Raw genomic sequence first — 21,755 nt, 5'->3', positions numbered from 1 at the left:
AATATTTTTGATAGATTTTTTTTTTCAGTCAACATTTTATTAAGTTGACTGTGACTGATTAATATACGATCAACCACAGCACGATGGCTCAAAGTTTGTGGATTATAAGATTTTTCATGTAGCCTGTGAAGTCATGAAAAATCATCTTGTTGGGCGCTTAAATGTCACTTTTTCTGTGGGTGACAATTACTAAGATGGTCATTTGAAATTTGTATGGACAGATTAGCAGATATTTTACGGATCCGTTCATAAACAGCTAAATGAGCAAACGCTTTAAAAAGACAATTATTGTACATATAGAATCGGATATTATACGCTCTGTCTTGTTTCCAGTACACTGGAAAATCCCGAGCACCGGAGGAAATGCCACGTGTACACACTGCGCATGCCCGACGATTTTTACGTCGATCCTGGGTGATCCCAACTTCCGGCGAAAGAGGAGAAGTGTCTCACACGATTACAAGGCCTGTCGTTACTCACCCGTAGGTAGTTGAACGGGCTTTCGGTAATAGCCATGGCCCTGTGATCGCTAACAAGTCAACTAATTTACTTTTTAAGAAATTAGGAGACGTCGCCATAGACGCCGCTTTGATTAAAGGACACATCGTCAAAGCCACAGGTTTAAACGTTACTCAGCGACTGCCAGCTAGTTAGCTAGCTAAAAACGCAGCTAGCTAGTCGCCAACCAAGCACCTCTAAATTAGATCTTGGTTTCTATTTCAAGATGTCAACTGCGGGGTTCAATTCTCAGAATGGCACAGGGACAGGGCAGGCATATGCGAATGGTGAGTAACATTCACATGTTAAGTAAGTTAAAGTGTCCTAAATTAGCAATCTCGCTTAACGTAAGTACCAAGCTAACACTAGCAGCAGGTCTTGGCTCATGTCTTTGCTAACTGTTAGCTAACTGGCTTTCTTAGTAACGCTGTGACTTAAGGAAGCCAAGCAAGAGTGAGCTGTCAGGTGCCGTTCCACCGGGATAACTGTGGTTAATCTTGACCTGTGTTACTTTACTGACTTAAGATGGCGAAAATAGTTACTATCTGTGAAGTAGGCTAACTATACACGCCTTGTTAACTAAATTTAGCTAGTGGTTGCTACTTTTGATTTATCCAGGTGGCAAACCAATACGATGAAAAGGGTCAAGGCATCATAACTTTTAAAACAGGTGTCGGGATGTCCCATCTTCTCCCAGGAAACATAACGTTGATGATGTGATCATACCCTCAACTTAGCTCTTGATCTCCTGTCAAGCTGCTCGGTTAGCCAGAACTTTTCTTGTCATATTAAAACATTTAACAAACCTTAACCTGTTTGTTCGCATCTGTCTTAATAAGCTTTTCCCACGCAGACAATGACTAATGCAGTCTGCACGTCTATTAGTGACATCACTTTTGTGCACTACATATTTTTCAGTGGGTGAAATAGCTCTGGCATGTTTGCGTTCTACGTTTTACTGTACATGTGGCACATTGGTGGTGATCCAGATATGTTACTGCGGAGCTTTTCTCCAGACTCAACCAATTACCTCCTTCAGTTTAAGATTACTCGCACATTTCAACAGGGTTCTTAAACGCTGAGCAAAACAATCTAAATGCACTCAGCGCAGCTGACAAGAGTGTGATTGTGTGTTGCCTTCAGTAGCTTTTCTTATCGACGCATGTGAAGGGAAGCTTATACGTACTGTGCAGATGAAGCAACTGCAGCTCGAGTTTATAATGCCTGTGTGACTCTCTAAAGCTGGAGATAAATGTGTTTCTGCAGCTCTAATTGTTCATTACATTCCCCTTTAATCTTACTCTTATCTCCCTTGAATGAGGTGGGTCACTAAAGGATGTTAATCCAGCTCTGTTCTTTGAGCTCTGATCATTTTGAAGACAGTGTGTTACTGACAACCGAAACAACCCATGAAAGCATATCACTGAAGGTAGATGGGATGAGTTTTTATAACAACGCTTGCAAATGAATTCTTTTTGTGGGATATCTAAAATGTGAATGATCAGTTCGAATGGGATTAAGTATTGCTCTAATCAATGGATAGATGGTAGTAAAGGCTACTTACAAGTACTCACCCTCAAGGTTAAATATGTTAATCAGCATTAACCTACGATAACCTAAGGTCATTTTTGAAAGGCATTCAGCGGTTAATAGAAGAGCAACTTTACTGGCAGTACAGGCTTAAAATTAACAAGATGTCTCTCCTAATCGTTGCATTATCCCAAGTCCCCTTGGAAAACTATCCTATTTGTTCAGGAATGATTAGTTTTAATGTTGACATTGTGCCACCATAAATGATTGTAGTAATAAAATGGTGTTTGAAGATAATTAGTTTTTAAACCCACTTCCTGTATGTTTTCCCTTTCAGTGGGTTCATTTGTGATTGAGTAGGATCTGATTCTGTATCAGGCTCTTTCTGACTGGACAAGAGCTGTAACTGACTGGGAGCTTTAGTTCTTAAAATTTCCCTGCTCTTGGGAAGGACAAAGATTTGAGGTGGATTATGTGTCTTCATCTATCTTTGCTCATTGAGAAGAGTTGTTTTCTAATCCCTTCTCACTCTGCTGACTTAGCTCTGCGTCCAGTTATGTAGTGCAGGACTAAGTGGATCGGAGTGGATCTGTTTGCATTATATAACCATTTAGGATGAAAACAACAACACACTAGTGCTGCAATTTAAGAACTGTTGTCTGTGTATTATTCAGTTTTTTTATATGAACTGCTACCTGTTTCTCCTTTTTTGTACTGACTAGTATATAACTATTTCTTTTTAGCTGTTTGCAAGGTCTTGCATCATCTGCTGTTTCAAAACGAGTGAATTCTGCTTTGATATTTGGTGTGACACCGTGGTTCTGTGGATTGATATCTGGCATTCGGGAAATTGAGAGACAAACAGTCAAAGTGTCTTGCTACTACTGTGTTCACTCGAGTAAGGTCAGACCCACACTCACTGTCGCTGAGGGAAGATCATGGTGAATTCAATCCCGTTAAAGAGATTAGACCCTGGGCTTGTCAGTTCATTGGTCATTTGGTGGATCTGAGTGGTTTTCACTTGGTGTCGTCACTGCTGGTACTGTGCGGTCTGTTTTTCATACAACGCTTTGAACGGAACAGCTTTAAACCCAAGGATCTGCTTGAATTAAAAGACAATTGAATCACAAGCAAAACATGAAATCTATAACATTGCTTTTTTCTTTCATTTTGGAAGCTAATGATTTGACTTTTGAATGTGAGGCTACCTTATGGGAGTATGGCTCTGGTGAAGCATGACAAGATTGGGTCTGTGTTGTTTTGGGCACAAGTAATGTGCAATAACTAAATAAATATTGACATGTTGTCTTTGACCTAGATTTTCTAACATGTCTGCATTTCTCTTCCTCTTTCCTCCAGGTCCATCACAAAATCCAGTTGCTCTGCAGCAGCTGCCAGGGGTCAGCTACAGCATGACTCATCAACCGCCCTACAATCCAATGCAGGCCAAAGCTCCCTCGCCACCCGGCCCTGGACTATATCCCTCTGGGCCATACCAGCCTGTTCCCCCAGTCAGCTCCTACCAGCCTGGCCCGCCACTTAGTTCCTACCCAACTCCTCCAGGCCAGCCGCTGTTGACCAGGCCCCCATTGGGGGGTCCTCCATCCCATACCCCTCCTCAGTCTGCCAGCCCCAGCCCTGGTCCGAGGCTTCCCCCTGCACAAGCCACACCCCCTCCTCCTGTATCTTCTAGTAGCTACTACTCAAACCCACAGCAGCCTCAGCCCATGGCCCCAGCTTGGCAATACAACACAGCTCCCCCACCATTGGGGCCTCCCACTTCCATGAACACACCTCCCCGCGGCCCTGTGGCTAATCATGTGAACCCAGCCGCAAGCTCAGCAGCGCCACCACCGTCATCGGCGGCTTACAGCTCTGCACCACCAGCCCACGTGTCCCATAGTGCAACCCAGCCCCTGGGCCCAAGGATGCCACCAACCTCTGCGCACGGATACACCCAGCCAGGTAGGACCACAAATGCACCATTGAAGTCCAAAGTCAACCATTCACATGCACAATATAGTTCTGTTTTCAAATGAGAAAGGCATTCGGAGAGCGCAGACCTCCGCCAAAGCCAATGCTCCACTCCTCAATGATATGCAAATCTGCACCCAACCACTGTATATGTTGGTGTATTTCCAAAGCTGTTGGAATTGCGTCCAGATGTGTTTGTGCCTAGCTGAGCCTCACCGTCTCAACCGTTTTTATGTTCTTCTAAATTAGAAATATTTCACATGTTTAATGCACATACTGTATGTGAAAACCAGAAACAATGCTTTCATAGCCACACCTTAGTTTGAGAAAAAAGCGTTGTTACAGTTGTGGCAATGTTACGATTGTACCATGAAACCACTGTCATGGAGTGCTCCATAACGACTGCTTTCTGTATGAAGTTTCAGCAGCTGCATGTGTTAGAGGATTACTGGTGCCCACGAAAGTGGATTGTGCTATAGAGTCATCATATTTCTACAGTTGGTTACGTTTTGCGGCTACTGAACTTCATTACTATCCACTGGATTTAAAAATATATGTCATTTATTCTACTAAAGCCAAACAGCCTATCTTATAAAGTCAACCAAAGTATCGAATAATTTGTGTGTGTGCCCTTTCAGTGAGATCCACTCATAAATTTAATGAGTTCTTCCTTCGCCCATGCTACACCCTTCCACCGACTTTCATGAAAATTGGACTGGCAGTTTTTTCGTAATCTGCTGACAATCAGACAAACAAACCACAACCTCATTGCCAAAATAATTCCACAGAGTGGAGGGGATAATTCCTATTTTACTAAATAAGAAACCAATGATGCAGGTGTCCCCAAGGTAACAGGTCAATAAAAAGATCAATCAGGTTCAGTAAAATCAGGCCAGTGAGCTTAAAACAACTAATTCAAGGGTCCCCATCACTTAATCACTGTAATGACAAAATAAGCAAACAAACACTTTTTAAAAATGTCCACCACAGTCCCCTTCCAATTACTTTTCTATAGCACAATTACTGCATCTTTTCTCTTCTCCCCTTCTCCCTCTTCATTGTCTTATTTCACTGACATGTGCTGCAGATATGCATATCTAGAATACTGACATGCTGGAGCTGGACATTGCCCTCTGTTCCTACATGGAACATGTTGGCTGGCTGCTGCCTCTGGCTCAGTCTCAGGCACAGAGACTCATTTGCTCTGAATTGGTACAAAGTTCAAATAAGAATTTTATTGTTTCGAAAGTGATTCTTAAGTAGCAGCATACAATGGCTGTTAGAACAAATCCAAATTTTAATTCCAGTCTGTGGTTCAGGTTGTATTGCTGAACTGCTCTCTACTGGTGATATTAGCAGAATGCGCACAGCTGTGTCTTCAGGGCGTTTATAACATTTTGAGAGCTTCAGGTAGTAGTTAAAGTTGTTGATGTGAGATTTTAAGGGTTGTCTCCACAGAAAAGTATTTAGCTTACAATGTGAAAAACAAAGGATCACTCATAGAGAGTATCAGTAACGTTCTGTGCCAACTAGTCATTGATATTTTGTCTGGAGGAAGTGATATGAGCATGATAGAGGTTGATTGTGTAATCTGCAGCACAGAGTGTCTGAATGAGTTGGCAAATCATTTTTTTACACGAACCGTGATTTCTCTGTCACTCAAGCAAACTTTAGTGCAGCACTTCTGCATCAAAGCTGATGTCACGTGGTCACTTTAGTCGATCTGTTATTTCTCAATCTTATGGTCAGAATGGCTTGAAAATTGCTTTGACGTTCACACCAAGGGGAAGAGTCAGCTTGATTTTAGTGACCTTTCCCCCAGCAGCACCATCAGGGCATATCTTCCCAGTACAATGCTGACAGTGAAAGTCGCTGCTAACTGGAGAAATTATTAGGTGTTTGTGGGGATGTGTACAGTGTCGGCTGCTGTCTTGCTTTAAAATGTCGCACATTTCACCACGAGCCATCATAATCCGTTGGACAGCTTTGGCTCTGTTGAGCTGCTAGAAATTTCCGAGTGCAGTTGAATATGGTTTAGTCTTCAGTATTAATAGTCACAGAGAATTCAGTGAAATGTTTCAGGTGAATGTAAGGCGTCACAGTACCGATCTAAAAGGCAAAAAACGTACCGTTCACAGTGTCATTTTCGTGCAGGTCATATCAGGTTAATCTCTAATCTGATAAAGCCTTAACACTTTTTACCACCTTGAAAATATAGATTGTTCCCTGTAGATAGATAATCATTTGTCATTATAAATGGCACTTACCGTGTTCTGCCACTGCTGGAAGAATAATCAATCCAGCCAGCTGTGCATGGTAATACACCAGGCTTTTATTGAACCGTCTAAGTATCCTTTATTAAAAACAAATGTTGTTCTGTGTAAAGCACACACAGAAATTGAATTACCATGTTTATTGATCAATATATTTATCACAGAGGTTATTTGAATCCAGACACATCTGATGCAGCTGGTTTGTGTGAAGTGAAGTGAAGATGGACGTGTCACTATTCTGATATAAGCTGGCTGTGGGTCAGCAATGCCAGCAGATGTTGTTGCCTCTAGTCAGAGCTTATGATGTTAAACATCGACAAAGCCTCATATCTCTCCTACATTATATGTGGCAGCACCACAGACTTCTCTTGTTTTTCACGACACCGTAATGTGTGACATTATTTTGAAAGTCATAACTCTGCCTAAATGACCTCACTGACAGTGCAGATTCAGCCCAGATGATGGAGGATGTCAGTTAAAGTGCTTCATCATCTCACAAAAATCCCTGCTTGTGACAAGTTCAATGTAAAATAGTTCCAGCTTTTAAAATTTGAGAATTTTCTGCTTTATCTCTTTCGGAAAGTCGGTAGCTGTTTTCTCACATTTAATATACTAAATGAGTAACTGATGAGTCAGAAAGAAAAATCAGATTAGAAAATGAGAAGTTGCAGCCTGAGGAAGAATCACTGTTGTTGTTTTTCACCAGGCACTGCACCTCCACCAATGAATCCCATAGCCCCCCACACATACCAGCCAAGCAGAGCTCCCTATGGCCCCCCACCTACAGGCCCACCACCAACCATGAAGCCCACACCACCTCCCACTGGACCCCCAATGGCCAATGCCACACCTCCGCCTCCTAAGGCAGATGGTAAGTTTAAATATAAAGTAATGCGGCTTCTACTCGCTGCATGTATTTATTTACATTTTACGTTGTCTGATTTACTTTGAGTGGACTTAAAGTGGCCGAGACTGATTCATTTTTGAATCATTTGAATCAACTGTGCTGAACAAACAAAGGGAAAGGAGCCAGTTTTCCATGAGAAAACATGACCAGTCAACTGAGGTTGAATTCACAGGATTGTAGTCGACAGCTTTTGGAGATCACCCAAAAGATGCTATCAAGCAGGCTAAATATCTGGTCATGTCACGCAAACAACTAAGACTGCGTGTTTTTGTGGAGCATCTATTTTAGAAGAAAAAAATCCTGTCCTCCGTCCTGATGTGAGCTGCTGTCACGCTATTTTCTGTGCTGTTTCTAGCACGTTTTCGTGACAAAACGTGGTTTTTGGAGAGCAGACAGCCTCATCAGGAATCCCCGACCTTGCTTATCAGTCATAGTGTGCAAACTGCCACTTGAAGATTCAAGATTACAAGACCGAAAGCTGCGTAGTGTGAATGGTTCAGTGATCTGACGACGTTGAAAGTCATGTATAAGCATAAGTACCGTTAGTATTGCAGAAGGTCGCATAGATGCGTGCTTTATGCAGGCGAGCAAGCTTGTGGAAATGCAGCATTTTCTCTACAAATTAAACAAGCAAGAGTACAAACATCGTGACATTCGATCACATTGTTTTCATAGCTGTGTGTCCTTTTACAAGCCAGCCATTTTTGTTCTGATCACCTTCCGTTGTTTCCCCCCCCCCTCCCCTCCTTCCTCCACATGCCAGCTCAGTGTGGGGGGATTGTTAACAGCACTCTGTCCCCCACTGAGCCCGACCGCCAGGAGGGGGATATTGAATGTCCAGGTGTGGCCAAATCTGTCAGTAGCTGTTAGATGTCGTGTCAGTGCTGTAGTGCCCATCCTGTCCTCTCTGTGCTGCTGTACATTATATCTACGGATGCACTCGTTCTCTTTTTCATCCCTTAAGTTGATGCCAAATACGAGGCTCCGCACAATCCTCTGATACCGAGCTCCAGTCTGTTACCTTTGGGGAACAATGCAGAAAATAAGAAAGTTAGTTAAGAGATGTTAGTCAGGATGCTTTGCTTGGATCTATCTATCTTGGGCTTATGTAGCTGACTGTTAGTGCTTCTTCAGATCAACCTAATATTTCATTTTAGCATCAGTGCATCCCTACTGTCAGCAGTTTGTTTGCCTCTCTTCGTCATCCATTCCCAGCACATCACCTATATGACCTCCGATATTTCTTTAAAATACCGTACACCACTTCCTACCATCAGCATCGTCAGTAGTATTGTTGTTATGCTTCAGTTCTCCTTTGTTTCTGTCTTAAATGTATCTTTCGCTGTAGGTCAGATCATTCCCCATCCGCCGCCTGTGGTGAGCACGCTGGGATAGAGATAACGAGAAGTGTCACTAAAATTATTCACATCACCTCTTTGTTTGCTTTGAAACAGGAACTGTGGCTGGCAATGGCCCACAAGCACCAAACAGCTATAATCATGTTGACAACAAAATGGGTAAGGCCATTTTCTGCCGCAAGCGGGGGTTCACAGAGACAGCAAATGGGCAAAAGGGTCCTCTTTCAGTTCACATTGCAGTTTTTGAAGGAGGCAAAGCATTTTTAAGAAAGTGTTTATTTTTCTTGCATTTCATTTCGCAGTCTTAAGTATTGCATGCCTTCCTCAGTACACTTTTGACCCTGAAAAATTATGACCTGTTACTGTTCTGTGCACTGTCAATGACTGTCATTCTGGCGTGCTGCAACCAATTACAAGCCTCTTGTTCTCTTTGGTTTAATCAGTTGAATGAGTTGAATCAATCCCACATGAACCGTCATGCTGCTGTAGTACTCTTCAGCCGCTTAATGTGTATTAATCTGCAGCTGAATAATGTCCTCAACAAATGCACCATTAACTCCTGTTTGAGTAACGTGTTAAAAACCTCAGCACTCAGCTGACTTTGGAGATCAGAGAGTGGTTTTCTAAAAAGTGAGGCTTTGTATTTGTGACTTCTTTTTGAAGAATTACATCTTCGGTAGAAGCTTGGGGCACAGTGCCACAGACAGAGGGGCGCGAGTAATGCTTTGTTTGTTTTGGTCTGTTCATTGAATTTCTTAACAGTATAGAATCAGGCCAGCCTCATCGTTTGAAGAGGTTTGCTTTTTCAGATATTTATATTCAAAATCAACTCATTTCTGTTCTCTTTCCCTCCACAGCTGGCCTGCCCCAGCCTGGACCACCGGGTCGGCACTTGGGCCACTATCCCTCCCTCCCCCCGGGGTACCAGAACACCTCGAGCCCACACAATCCCACCTCCCCCATGCACCCTGCGATGCAGGCCGCCACGCAGCCTTATACTCAAGCACCTCAGCCATACCAGCAGGTGTGATGACAGTCACAGCCATGCGCTGACTGAGCACTGTTAAAGCCTTTAGCATGCACTGTTGGCTTGTTGTTAATGGTTGTGAAACGTATTTACATGCAAAATCCTTCTGTCTGTCCACGCTCTATGGAAATGATAGGAAAAGTTTGATTGTTATAGCTTTTTGGTCAATCGATCAACTGTTTTTAACTTGTTTTCACGCCTGTCAGCCACCTGTTGGCCCAGGGCCAGCCCAGCTGAGCCCGTCCCTGGCGGCCATGAGCCTCCAGTCCAGCACCCCGGAGGCCCTGAGAGTGGTCAACCTGCTGCAGGACAGGAACCTGCTGCCCCCAAGCCCGATACCTGCTCCGACACCCTGCCTCCCACAGGACTTGCAAAAGATCAACTGCAACCCAGAGTAAGCCATGGTGGACTGCCATTGACAGCATGTGTCTATATTTACTCTCCTCCATTTGATTCTGTTATTATCACTGAAAACTGATCTTACTGGGACGTGTTCACACTTTCAGTTTTTCAGACTAGTTAATAATTTTCTTCACACAGAATTACATAAATTGAAGTGGGACTGCTTACACTGAAGAACCAAATGTTAGCTGTGGTTAGGTTGCCATCTGTGCATAACCATTTATTTGTCCCTGCATATGTTGCCCAGTGAGTCGTCTGGCTGCAGTGTTCCTCGACAAAAGTTTGAAGGCATGATAAAAAGGAGTCTGCATCAGACAGACTATTACAGTCCACCACATGTCCACATGCTGTGCTGCTATATGTGAAACACTGGGAACAACATAATGTCTCCTTACACTTCAAGTACTCTGAATTTCTGTGCTTGTGTGTCTCTCCAGGGTTTTTCGTAGTACGCTAACCAGCATCCCTCAGACCCAGTCTCTGCTCAACAAAGCGAAGATGCCACTGGGCCTGCTGCTCCACCCTTTCAAAGACCTCTCGGTAACATCAATATTTGATGTGCACACACTTCAGGCAGAACATTTGCATCACCTTGTTATTACCAGCTCTCTATAATAGTCTTATTTCTTACATGTCATGTAAGCATGAAACCTGGTTTACTAAGTTTTGGGATTAAGAGGAATGTAAACACAATTACATTTCTGAGGAAGTCAAATCCTGTGGCCATGTATCGCTGAACCAGGCTTCTCCTGCAGCAGTGTGAAGGACAAGAATGGTGAGAGGAGCATTGCTGTGCAGAAATTAAAAAACTATGTGTAGCCTCATCCTTAATGCATCTTAGATTCAGATAAATTAACTGCTAAGCATTGAGAATCCTCTAAACACTTTTTTTCAGAAGGAAGTTGGACTAAATATGCCCCTGGGCAGAGTCTGTCAGTGAATTCATGTTTGTTCCTGTGTTAATTGAGGACACAGACAACAGGGATGTTGCACAACTTGCACAGTGACGATAGAGTTTTTACAGCTAGCCTGGAGGGTCTTCTCACACAAGGTTTGGTTTTTGTTCTGTGGTGTTCCCTGCAGCAACTTCCTGTGGTGACTTCCAGCACCATCGTCAGGTGTCGGTCCTGCAGAACCTACATCAACCCCTTTGTCTCTTTCCTGGACCAGAGGAGGTGGAAGTGCAACCTGTGCTATCGGGTCAATGATGGTAAGAAGGCGGGGGCGTGTGTGATCGAAGATGTTATCATCAACCGTGAGAACACCGGAGGCCATTAACAAGCGTTCAAAACAAATAGAGCTTAGCAACAAAACGTAGAGTTTTTACATGAAGTAACAAATGGAGAACATGACTAAGAAGCTCTTACATCTGTTCAGCAACACTGACATAAATGGATGATGATATTAGCATCTGATAGCCAGCAGTCACGTGGACAAACTTGGTATTTTTCTGCTTCCTTTTAACTCAATAATCTCCGGAGAAGGTGCCCTGAAGCTGTCACTCGAGATTCAGGGTGGACAGGTTCAGTGGAACAGGAGACATTTGTCAATAAATTGTTGGGGCTGGAAGGAAATGAAGCTGTTTACTTTTGGTGAATTCAGGTCCTTTTCACCTTTGTGACTGTGGACTTTTTCTGCGCAGTAGTAACGTTCCTTCATGTGCGATTGAAAAATGAAATGCACACAAAAAGCACATGGTGCACTATTTAATACTATAAGCTCACCAGATGTTGTGTGTGTCTGTGTGCAGTTCCAGAGGAGTTTATGTACAACCCAGTCAGCCGATCGTATGGAGAGCCACACAAAAGACCTGAGGTCCAGAACGCCACCATCGAATTCATTGCTCCTTCAGAATACATGGTAGGCTTCAGCGGGGTCTGAGCAGTAAGGTGCATGCTCAGTTTATTTAGATCATTTCCAAACCAAGCATTCCTGTCAAGGCATTTCTTTTGAGAACAAGCTAAATTAGACAATTACTAAATTACATGTATGTAATTGTAATAGTGTTTTTCCAGAAACCTGGGTGTTAGCATGTCTTTATTGACCTTGAATTAAGTTACATGTGCTTGCCCTGATTTACCCAGCTGAGACCACCACAGCCTGCTGTTTACCTCTTCGTTCTTGACGTATCCCACAATGCAGTGGAGACGGGCTACCTGAATGTGTTCTGCCAGTCGCTGCTGGACAACATCAATTCGTATGTACATCATTACGTTGCCATTTATAGAGATGTTGAGAGGGTACCCTGTACAGAGGGTCATTGCACAATGCAGTTTGGATATTTGGTAATAATTTATAGTAATAAAACAGCTGTATTTAAGCTGCGTGTGTGTTTGCGTCCCAGGCTTCCTGGAGACTCGCGGACAAAGGTAGGCTTCATCACCTTTGACAGCACCATCCACTTCTACAACCTCCAGGAGGGACTTTCCCAGCCTCAGATGCTCATCGTGTCTGACATCGAAGGTGAGATGCAGCTGACAGCGAAGGCTTCGGGCTCTTTACTGAAGCAGCTCGACAGCAGCTGTGTGCCAACTTACTGCACAAATCAAGAACTAAGAAATCTGTAAGATTTAATGGGATCGCTGACTGTCTGGGTCCGTAAACATGAGTGTGATGTTTGTGGGTTCTGCCCTCTGCTTGAAATTTCTCAAACATTCAGTGAGTCTCATCACTATTAATGATATCAGTGTATATATGACTGTATTTCATGTTTAAATAATAACTTTTGTGCTTCACAGATATCTTTTTACCCACACCAGACAGCCTTCTAGTAAACCTCAATGAATGCAAAGAGGTAAGAAAATTTACTTTGCTTCAAGCCATGTTGTGAACCTGAACGTTATGTGAATAACAAACCAAATCTTGTGAATTTTCAGCTTGTTTTTATCCAAGTTTTTTTTTTAATTTCTTTATTCTGTGCAGGAATGAACATTAATAACTGCTTTATATTCAAACCTTGTGGCGGAATGAGAGAAAACAATAAATCTCGCTGACTCTGATCTCCTTGCAGATGGAAGAAAGATAAAATGAAAAAGAAACCTTCCCCCTCAGGGAACAATAGTGGGTCACAAAAATAAGACTCACTCCCTATATCTATTTTTCAGCTTGTGCAGGATCTGCTCAAGAGCCTGCCAACTTTATTTGAAAAGACCATGGAGACCCAGTCTGCCCTGGGTTCAGCTCTGCAGGCGGCCTTCAAGCTGCTGTCGCCCACAGGAGGGCGCATGTCTGTGTTTCAGACCCAGCTGCCTAACCTGGGTGTGGGGGCACTGCAGTCCAGAGAAGACCCCAACCAACGGGCATCTGCCAAGGTAAGAGCTGTAATGGTGAGGTTTGCCTGGGACATTACTGAGATGTCTGTTGGACATCGTACAGAAGGATTAGACAGCTGCAAAAACAGGCAGAATGACTGAGTTCATGTCATGGAAGGAGAGATCGGTCTTCCTGCCTCCTCAACAATAATCACATCTCTCGATTTTTGACTCATTTTGTGGAGCCGCCTTACGTTCCGATCTTAGCCTCACGGCCTCACCTGGTGTGTTTTCCTCCAGGACATCCAGCACTTATCCCCAGCGACAGACTTCTACAAGAAGCTGGCTCTGGACTGCTCCGGCCAGCAGGTGGCGGTCGACCTGTTCCTGCTCAGCGCTCAGTACTGCGACCTGGCATCGCTCGGTAAGTCCGTAAATCCTGGACGAAACAGGAGACAGTGGGTAGAAGAACACTGATCTGATATTGCTAATCCGGGTTTTGCAAGGAGAGTCTTATTGATTTAGCCTCTGGTTGTTTTGGTCATATTAAATAATGGGTAAATTAATTTTACTAATGGGACAATATCATGATTTTATTATTATACTTTATGCTTAACTTAAGATGTTGGACTTATTTTCACAATAAATAACCTCTGGGGAGAGAAAAGGTTTGAGAGCCTCTTTGTGGAACCTGTCGCTCAAAAACACCACCACATTTTTGTTTTCCAAAACACAGAGTGTTAAAATCGTGGGCAATCAGCTGGTGCAGTAATTGAAAAACACAACACATTTATGTATCATGGGTAATCTCATAATGCCAGAAGCAGAGAGCAGGGATCTGGCTGTGAATCTTCCTCCATTGTGTCCAAAATAAGACGATCTGCATCTCTGTGTGCCTCCTCTCTCCCAGGCTGTATATCCAGATACTCAGCAGGGAGCATTTACTACTACCCCTCCTACCACCACCAGCACAACCCCTCTCAGGTGGAGTGCTTCCAGAAGGATCTGAAGAGATACCTAACCAGGAAGATCGGCTTCGAGGCCGTCATGAGAATACGCTGCACCAAAGGTCTGTTGGCACAAGAGCCGGCGCTCAGTCGAGCATCGACCTGAATCTGTGTTCCCGATGGGACTTTAAGGATTTTGACTGTTTCATCTTCTCAGGATTTCTGCAGCGTTGTTTTAATCATGGAAGATTCGGATTGGGTTATGTGCTGTCCTCGCTGCAGATGATGGCTGATAAAATATATATTATTCGGTTAATTTTGATGTGATACTGACAAACAGTGATGCCTTTTTCAGTTCCTGAATGCATTAAGATGTTCCTGATGTACATTTGACTTTAAAGCTTGAACTTGAATTTTGAAGAAGCCATAATGCCTCTAGAGTCCAGGCAGACCTGTTTTTCTCATTGTTGGGGCTTTTGTTTTTGAGTGTTATTGATCCAGTTTCATTGATTTCCTCTCTCTCTCTCTCTCTCTCTCTCTCTCTCTCTCTCTCTCTCTCTCTCTCTCTCTCTCTCTCTCTCTCTCTCTCTCTCTCTCTCTCTCTCTCTCTCTCTCTGCAGGTATGTCCATCCACACGTTCCACGGAAACTTCTTTGTGCGCTCCACGGATCTGTTGTCCCTTCCCAACGTGAACCCCGACGCCGGCTTTGCGGTTCAGATGTCCATCGAGGAAAACCTGGACGACATGCAGGTCGTCTCTTTCCAGGCCGCGCTTCTTTACACGTCCAGCAAAGGTACACACGCACACACACACATAAACGCACAATTACAAATAATTAAACTTTGTCTCTTTTATTTAAATAACGTTTTGTCCAACAGGAGAGAGGAGGATCCGTGTCCACACTTTGTGTCTCCCTGTGGTCAATTCGCTGTCAGACATCTTTGCTGGGGCTGATGTTCAAGCCATCTCTGGACTGCTGGCTTGCATGGGTACGCACCACACTGTCTTACACCCGATTCGTGTCTGATGTTATTTCCACAAAAAAGATCGGTTTACAGTTTTCACACACAGAGCAGATGAATCCGAAAACATTCTCCAAGTATCAGACTCTGACCTTCCCTGTGCAGAATGATAACGATAGCTGTCAATTCATTTGGTTTTATTCAGATTGGGCATACCTGCAAGAGCATCTAATTTTCTGACCCGCAAATTATGTTTAACTGGAAAACAACAATTTTGGCAGTGGATGCACCACCAGTTCTTGGCTGATGTTTGTCATCTCTGTGTATAAGTGACGTAAAAGCATGCAGTGCTCCATGAGTTTTGCCTGAATGCAGTTTTCTGGGTGCTTGATTACATCACATGCGGAACGTTTTCAGCATCATTTTCCTCCAAAAGACAAGCATCAGTGCGCACATGCTCGTGTGTGTATAATAAGGATAAACTTGGATTTCCATAAAGCATCGCTCTGAAGGGATTCTTAATTGTTGCACTAAACAGTCTTTTGACTGGCTCGATATTCAATCACTGCAGGCTTTTCGTCCACTTCGCCGTTATTAGCGCTGACAGATGGACATGAGTGGCGACAGCTGTGGTTACCTAGCAACCGGCGCACACTGAGCACTCGGATCTGTCCGGCTCATCTCACATCTTACAGAACAGACGCTGATATTTTGTTCCCGAAAATATGGCACAGAATGGCTGCATCGCTGTCGACTGTGCCGTACGCTTCACCTGACAGCCCACGACTGCTCCGAACGGCTCAATAATGTGCAAACGTAGCACTGAAAGTCTGTCGGCGCAGTTGAAATTAAAAAAAGCTACAATGTAAAGCTGTTAACAACATGCGTCATGAAGTCATCAGCAACATTTTGTGAAACTTCAAGGTTAAGAGTGAACTCTGCCACTGGAAATTTAAATTCCTGAACTTTGCGTCCTCAAAGACTCGTCCTCCTGACAGCTGCTAATGTGTGCCCCCCCCCCCCCCCCCCCCCCCCCCCCGTCTCTCTGTCTCTCTCCAGCTGTGGACCGCTCAGTGACGGCCAGTCTGAGTGATGCCAGAGATGCGATGACCAACGCTGCCATCGACTCTCTGACGTCGTACCGGCAGTCCGTGTTGACCATCCAGCAGCCTGGCCTGCTGGCCCCGGCCTGCCTCAGACTCTTCCCCCTCTTCATCCTTGCCCTGCTCAAACAGGTTAACGACTCAGCTCAGCTAATTTACTATTTCAAAGAACACTAAAATAAACCTGTTCAGCATTTTTTCTGGCTCTTAGGAAACTGCTTTTACTCTCAGGATCTTGCATTGTGAACCACACTGTCTGGCCTTTATTGATCCACAGCTGTTTGTTTGTGTGCGCCCTGCAGAAATCCTTCAGGACGGGCACCAGCACCAGGCTGGATGACCGGGTGTTCGCCATGTGTCAGCTGAAGTACCAGCCGCTGATCTACGCCATGCTGATGATCCACCCTGCCTTGTACCGTGTGGACGATCTGACCGACGAGGTGAGGACGATGAAACTTCCCCTCAGCGCCTTCACGCCTCAGCCCGTAGAGAGAGATCTCTGAAAGTAGTACCCCTGGATTTAGCTTCATTGAAGTCATAAGTTTCAAAAGAGGCAAAAGGGACATCAGCGCTGAACCAGAACAGTAGTATTTTCCTGAGTTCCTGACTGATCTCCTCTCTTCTTCTGTTTCCTGCTTCCTCAGGGAGCTCTGAACATCAATGAGCGGACCATCCCTCAGCCCAGACTGCTGCAGCTGTCTGTGGAGAAGCTCTGCAGGGAAGGAGCTTTCCTCATGGATGCTGGAACGGTACTCATAACAAGCCAACAGAAACACAAAGCTGATGTGTCAAACCTGGACGAACAGTGTCGTTCTCATTTAAGGATTTGCTATATTTTTCGTAATTACTTCTGTCAACCCCCAAAGATAGCTGTGGGCCATACTTTGTGAATAGAGAAAAAAAGAGAAAATGGAGAAATCTCCAGACTGTTGCTCCCATTCTGTTTTCTAAAATAGAAAATTCAGAATTTCTCAAAATAAATCGATCATACAAGCTGAGTGTTTTTCATGGAGCAGGCAGCCAGTGCAGCCAAACTGTGTGAGAAGGCGAGCTCGTACACAGAGCTGCCTCTACGTCACAGCTCTGGGTTTCATAACTGCACCAAATCCAGACATGCGCGACCAAATTCATCTGAAAGAAAATGTGGCATCGTCTTTGAATTGTACGGCATTGCAAATAACCAAATATTGAGCTTGTCTGAGCAGTTACTAGTCATGCAGTGATGTCTTTTCCGTCATTGTTTCCATGGTTTGCTTGTTAATTGATTTGTATGAGGTGCAGTAACTGGCAATTGTGTGGCAATTATTTGGCTCCATAATAACAAACATAGTCAGACTGTAACATTAAAACATCCATAGAAGCTTCAGTTTTTATCTTAAGCACCCAGGAATGACGATAGTGTACTGATTGTGATCATGATTGTGTTTAATGTGGGCTTCATTCTGCTCCAAAAGGTGATGTATCTGTGGATCGGACGGAACTGCCACCCCAACTTCCTCACACAAGTCCTGGGAGTCCCCAACTACGCTGCCGTGCCTGACAACCTGGTAGGAAGCTGATGTCGCTGCGGTCACGCTTATAAAACACTCTTTCTGCCCGCTGTGGTCATTTCTCTCCTCTGCTTCGCCTCAAACTCGTAGCTGCGCGCAAGCCTTTTCCAACAAATTGTTTTGAGGTGGCGTGACGGCCACATCTGTTCACTTCCTTCTCCCTGATGATGAAGCCTCTCTCATAATCGCTCTCTCCCGTCACAGTACATGCTCCCAGAGCTGGACACTGCCGAGTCACAGAGAACCAGAGCTTTCATTGGCTGGCTGAGGGATCAGAGGCCGTTCTTCCCTTCCCTGCACGTCATCAGGTGGGCAACATCCTGTATTGTATTAAACCAGCCAACAGCAGCAGGTGGATTTTAATACTGGCAGGTAGCTCAGTTAACGGTCAGTGTGATGGCTGACTGAAGCATCGTTGGTTACTCATGAGGTTTGACTGAAGCACAATTCAGAAGTCATAAATCAGTAATTTAGAAATATCTGCAGTAACAGTCCAAAGTGTGCAATCCAAAGTTTTCATAATGAAATTCCCTTCAGCAGCACTTTGAAATGAAAAAGCAGCTCAGCAATCACAACTGACGTCTCTTGACTTTTTTTTTTTTTTTCCTCCTCTCTTGATCATGTCACTCTCAGGGACGAGAGCCAGCGGAAAGCCAGCTTTATGCAGAACATGATCGAGGACCGAACAGAGTCGGCCCTGTCGTACTACGAGTTCCTGCTTCACCTCCAACAGCAAATCTCCAAATAATCTTCAGTGGGACTGCGGAGACGACACTGAAGTGAGGACGTGCATTGGTGTGCGTGTGTGTGTATGTCTCTCTTTATGTGTGTATATGGAGTCTGTGTGTGTGTGTGTGTGTGTGTGTGTGTGTGTGTGTGTGTGTGTGTGTGTGTGTGTGTGTGTGTGAAAGCAGTGGGAGGCGGACTGAAGGAATCTCCAGCTGTGGTGCACCATTTCTCCGAGGAAAAGCTCCCGAGCTGAACTGATGCGAGGCGTTGCTCACATCAAGCTGTGTGACAGACGGACAGTGACATAAGAATCGATCCTGATGCTCATTTGGCACTTTTTACCCAGCTGAGGCCATGCGTTGGAGGGGAAAAAAAAAGAAAAAGAAAGAAAAAGAAATCCACGATGATGACTTCGTATGTCAGTGATTGAATGAATCAGTGTTTATTCTCATAGAACAATGCTATCTTACTGAGGTATCGCTCAGATACAGTCCAGGCAAACGGATGTGTGAAGTGTTTTTGTTCCAAAAGCACAGTCGTCTTTACTAAAACAAGTATGTATGTATGTATGTATGTATGTATGCTTAAGACTAGGTTTCTGACCATGTTTAGTACGTGAGCGCTCAAAGACTGTTATTGGGTGTCGCAGGAGTGTTTGCATACACCTGAGCTCTAACACTCTAACGCCGTACCCGAAGGACAGGACGCGTGCTTTTTAGTTCTCAGTCATTATATTTGTGCGTCGAACAAACCCGTAGAGTCTGTCGTTAAAGATGTTAAAAGTGTTCGACGGCGGATCGGCCTCGCCGTCGCCGCCTTGAATGTGCGACCTCGGCAGTCGTTGGTGTGATCTGTCCTTCAGAAACGCTGTGTCACCTTTTCTGTCTCTGGACATTCAGAACACTTCTGACGACATTGCTGTTCTGTTTGTTTATTTCTTCTTTTTTTTTCTGATAATCTAATAATTTATGAGACTCCCAATCTGATTAAATTCTATAATTGCCTTGTATGGGAACTCACTTTTTATTATTAAACTTCTGTTCAAATACAGACTCTATATATGAAATATTTTAATATAATAGGATATGGGAAATTCTTTAACACAGACATAACAAAGCCATTGTGATCTTTTAATCATGCTTATTGATACTTGTATATTGAAAAGACTGCATTATATAAAGGTGAAGAAATGCTGATGATTTTAGTATAAACGTTAAGGTGAAATGACGCTAAGAGAATAAAATGTTTGGGACTTTTTAAATGTAGTTCTGTGTTTTGGTGAGTGAACAGTGTTTATTCAGTGAAAATGACGACTGCAGAACAGAGTCAGGACCAGTGCAGTCAGTTTTTCTTTTGACTCGGCGTGAACTTCTTTGATTTGGTCTGATTTCATACACTTTGTAATCTATGTATTATATAAGCAAAAATGTATTTAGGAACAGAAAAATATGTTTTGGTCTTCATGCACAAAACTGTCTTTCATAAAAAAAGCTGATGAAAATAAACCAGCCTGTGTTTGTACAGAGGAAAGGGCGGCAGTGTCGGCTCGAGTCAACCTGACTTGGACTCCAGTGGTGGATTAAATGGACTCGACTTGGACATGTCCTCACCTGTCCACAAGAGAGGGAATGTTTGGATTCTCTAAAAATGAGATTTGGTGATCTGACTTCACTTTTTCACTTGGGATGACTCCTTGATACCTCTGCATCAAAAATGATTTTAGAAATGTGCTGATTTTTCCCGCTTTAAATCAGTTCACCGACAGCCAATCACGTGCCGTGAGCTGGAAGAAAAGGTGCGTTTTTGCAGTGCAGACAAATAACAGACGATATACCTCAAATCAACACAGATGTACCACAAAGACTCAGCTGTGGCTCAGGGATGACACACCAAGGCACGTGCTCTGTTCAATGACCTGAAGGTGCACGAAATAACTTGTTCAGGACTTGACTTGAGACTTATTTAATATGCAAAACAACGTCTTTGTCCCACCTCTGGTAAATTGCAGCAATAGTTTTCAGTGTTAACAATAATCAGTATTTTCCACCCCATCTATCCGTACAATGCAAATCTTCTGGAATCTTAAAACATCCAAAACAGATGAAGTAAAAGGTTGAGGATCATTACATCTGCTTGATTTTACATAATTTTACAGTTTTATTAAGTGACACATTTCCTGGAAAAGAAATGTTAAAAATGCCAAATTTCAGCAATAAAAATCATATTTGAACAACACGTTCTAACTCTTTAGAGCTGGCATCAACCAGTGTCAAAACTGCTGCTATTTGGAACAATTAAAAACCGGTAACAGGTTAATTATGAATTCTGCTTTTAAATGAAAAGGGCAGGATTAAATAAGGTTACTAAATAAGGTCCTATAAGGAAGAAAACTGTCACATTAAGCTTTCTTGTGACCCTTAAATGTAGGTGAGGAAAGTCCACCAGAGTTAATGCAGTTGTTCAATTTCTCATTTTAAAATGAGAAACTTTCTCTCTTTCAGCTTCTTTAAAACTGAAACTGTAGCACAAATCAAAGGTGGCTGCTCAGCTCTGCAGGGTTTTCACTGCGCAGTAACAACATATTTACCAGCCTTATCAGTGCGCTATTTGATTTTGAAGTTCTTTGCTCTTTCAACTTTCATTTCATGTCTTTGTAGTTCTTTTTTCTGCAGTTTGGCTTTGACAGATCTGGATCAGGCCTCCATGTGCACCAGCATCAGTAGCAATTATCTGTAATTAAAAACTTGATTTTCATATTTTTTGTTTATTTATATATTTTTCATGACTGGACCCACCAAACAACAGCAGATCTGTTTTTTGTGCTTCAGGTTTTAAACTGCTTTATGCAGTTCACAGATTAAAGCTGACACTGTGCTGCACAGTTTTGCAACTGCGGGTCTTGTGTATTATGATTGTGCAATACTTGTATTTCAGAGCCAAAGTACTAATGGAAATAGAGTTTTTTAAAGCAATCATCACATGGGTCATGAGATATTTGCTGGGACAGGAAATAAGAAAATCAAACCTCTGTTACGCAGAATGTTTTTCAGGCTTTTCTCTAATCTTTGCTTTTTTTCTTGCCAAATACTGTGTAGCTCAATCTCTTGAGGCCTCACAAAAGTATCCAAGTGAAGCTCTCTAATAAGGGAATGTCACTCTCTTTAAGTAAACTTTGATGATGTGCTGCAAGTCGACATTGCTTCATATAAAAAGAGGCTGGCAACTGCCGCCTTGAAGGACAGC

At 43.4% G+C, this 21,755-nt stretch overlaps 1 protein-coding gene across 2 annotated transcripts; it reads left to right on the top strand.

Annotated features, from left to right (window-relative positions):
* The first annotated feature begins 412 nt into the window (after positions 1–412).
* On the top strand, positions 413–18,909 carry sec24a (SEC24 homolog A, COPII coat complex component). 2 transcript variants are annotated; one of them, XM_070982999.1, is made up of 24 exons: positions 415–785; positions 3,388–3,993; positions 6,982–7,146; positions 7,946–8,023; positions 8,637–8,699; positions 9,398–9,564; positions 9,774–9,961; positions 10,407–10,509; positions 11,053–11,179; positions 11,720–11,829; positions 12,054–12,166; positions 12,314–12,432; positions 12,708–12,763; positions 13,074–13,280; positions 13,521–13,644; positions 14,131–14,289; positions 14,788–14,961; positions 15,047–15,157; positions 16,190–16,365; positions 16,536–16,673; positions 16,878–16,982; positions 17,688–17,780; positions 17,988–18,091; positions 18,417–18,909. In XM_070982999.1, exons 1-24 carry the CDS (start codon positions 725–727, stop codon positions 18,529–18,531), a joined length of 3,462 nt encoding a protein of 1,153 aa, XP_070839100.1. In that variant the 5' UTR covers positions 415–724; the 3' UTR covers positions 18,532–18,909. The 2 variants fall into 2 exon arrangements, with proteins under 2 accessions (XP_070839101.1, XP_070839100.1); XM_070983000.1 differs by lacking the exon at positions 7,946–8,023 and having other exon boundaries at positions 413–785.
* The last annotated feature ends 2,846 nt before the right edge of the window (positions 18,910–21,755 follow it).

This window comes from Chaetodon trifascialis, chromosome 16, assembly GCF_039877785.1.
Source record: "Chaetodon trifascialis isolate fChaTrf1 chromosome 16, fChaTrf1.hap1, whole genome shotgun sequence".
Classification (NCBI taxonomy): domain Eukaryota; kingdom Metazoa; phylum Chordata; class Actinopteri; order Chaetodontiformes; family Chaetodontidae; genus Chaetodon; species Chaetodon trifascialis.
The sequence above is the reverse complement of the archived record's forward strand: the minus strand, read 5'-3'. Positions and strand labels throughout refer to the sequence as shown.

Bases quoted from the DNA above. Each gene is read 5' to 3' on its own strand.
- sec24a (XM_070982999.1), top strand. From the start codon at position 725: ATGTCAACTGCGGGGTTCAATTCTCAGAATGGCACAGGGACAGGGCAG. The intron at 13,645-14,130 runs GTAAGTCCGTAA...CCTCTCTCCCAG, and splicing joins CTGCGACCTGGCATCGCTCG to GCTGTATATCCAGATACTCA. The intron at 16,983-17,687 runs GTACTCATAACA...CTGCTCCAAAAG, and splicing joins TCCTCATGGATGCTGGAACG to GTGATGTATCTGTGGATCGG.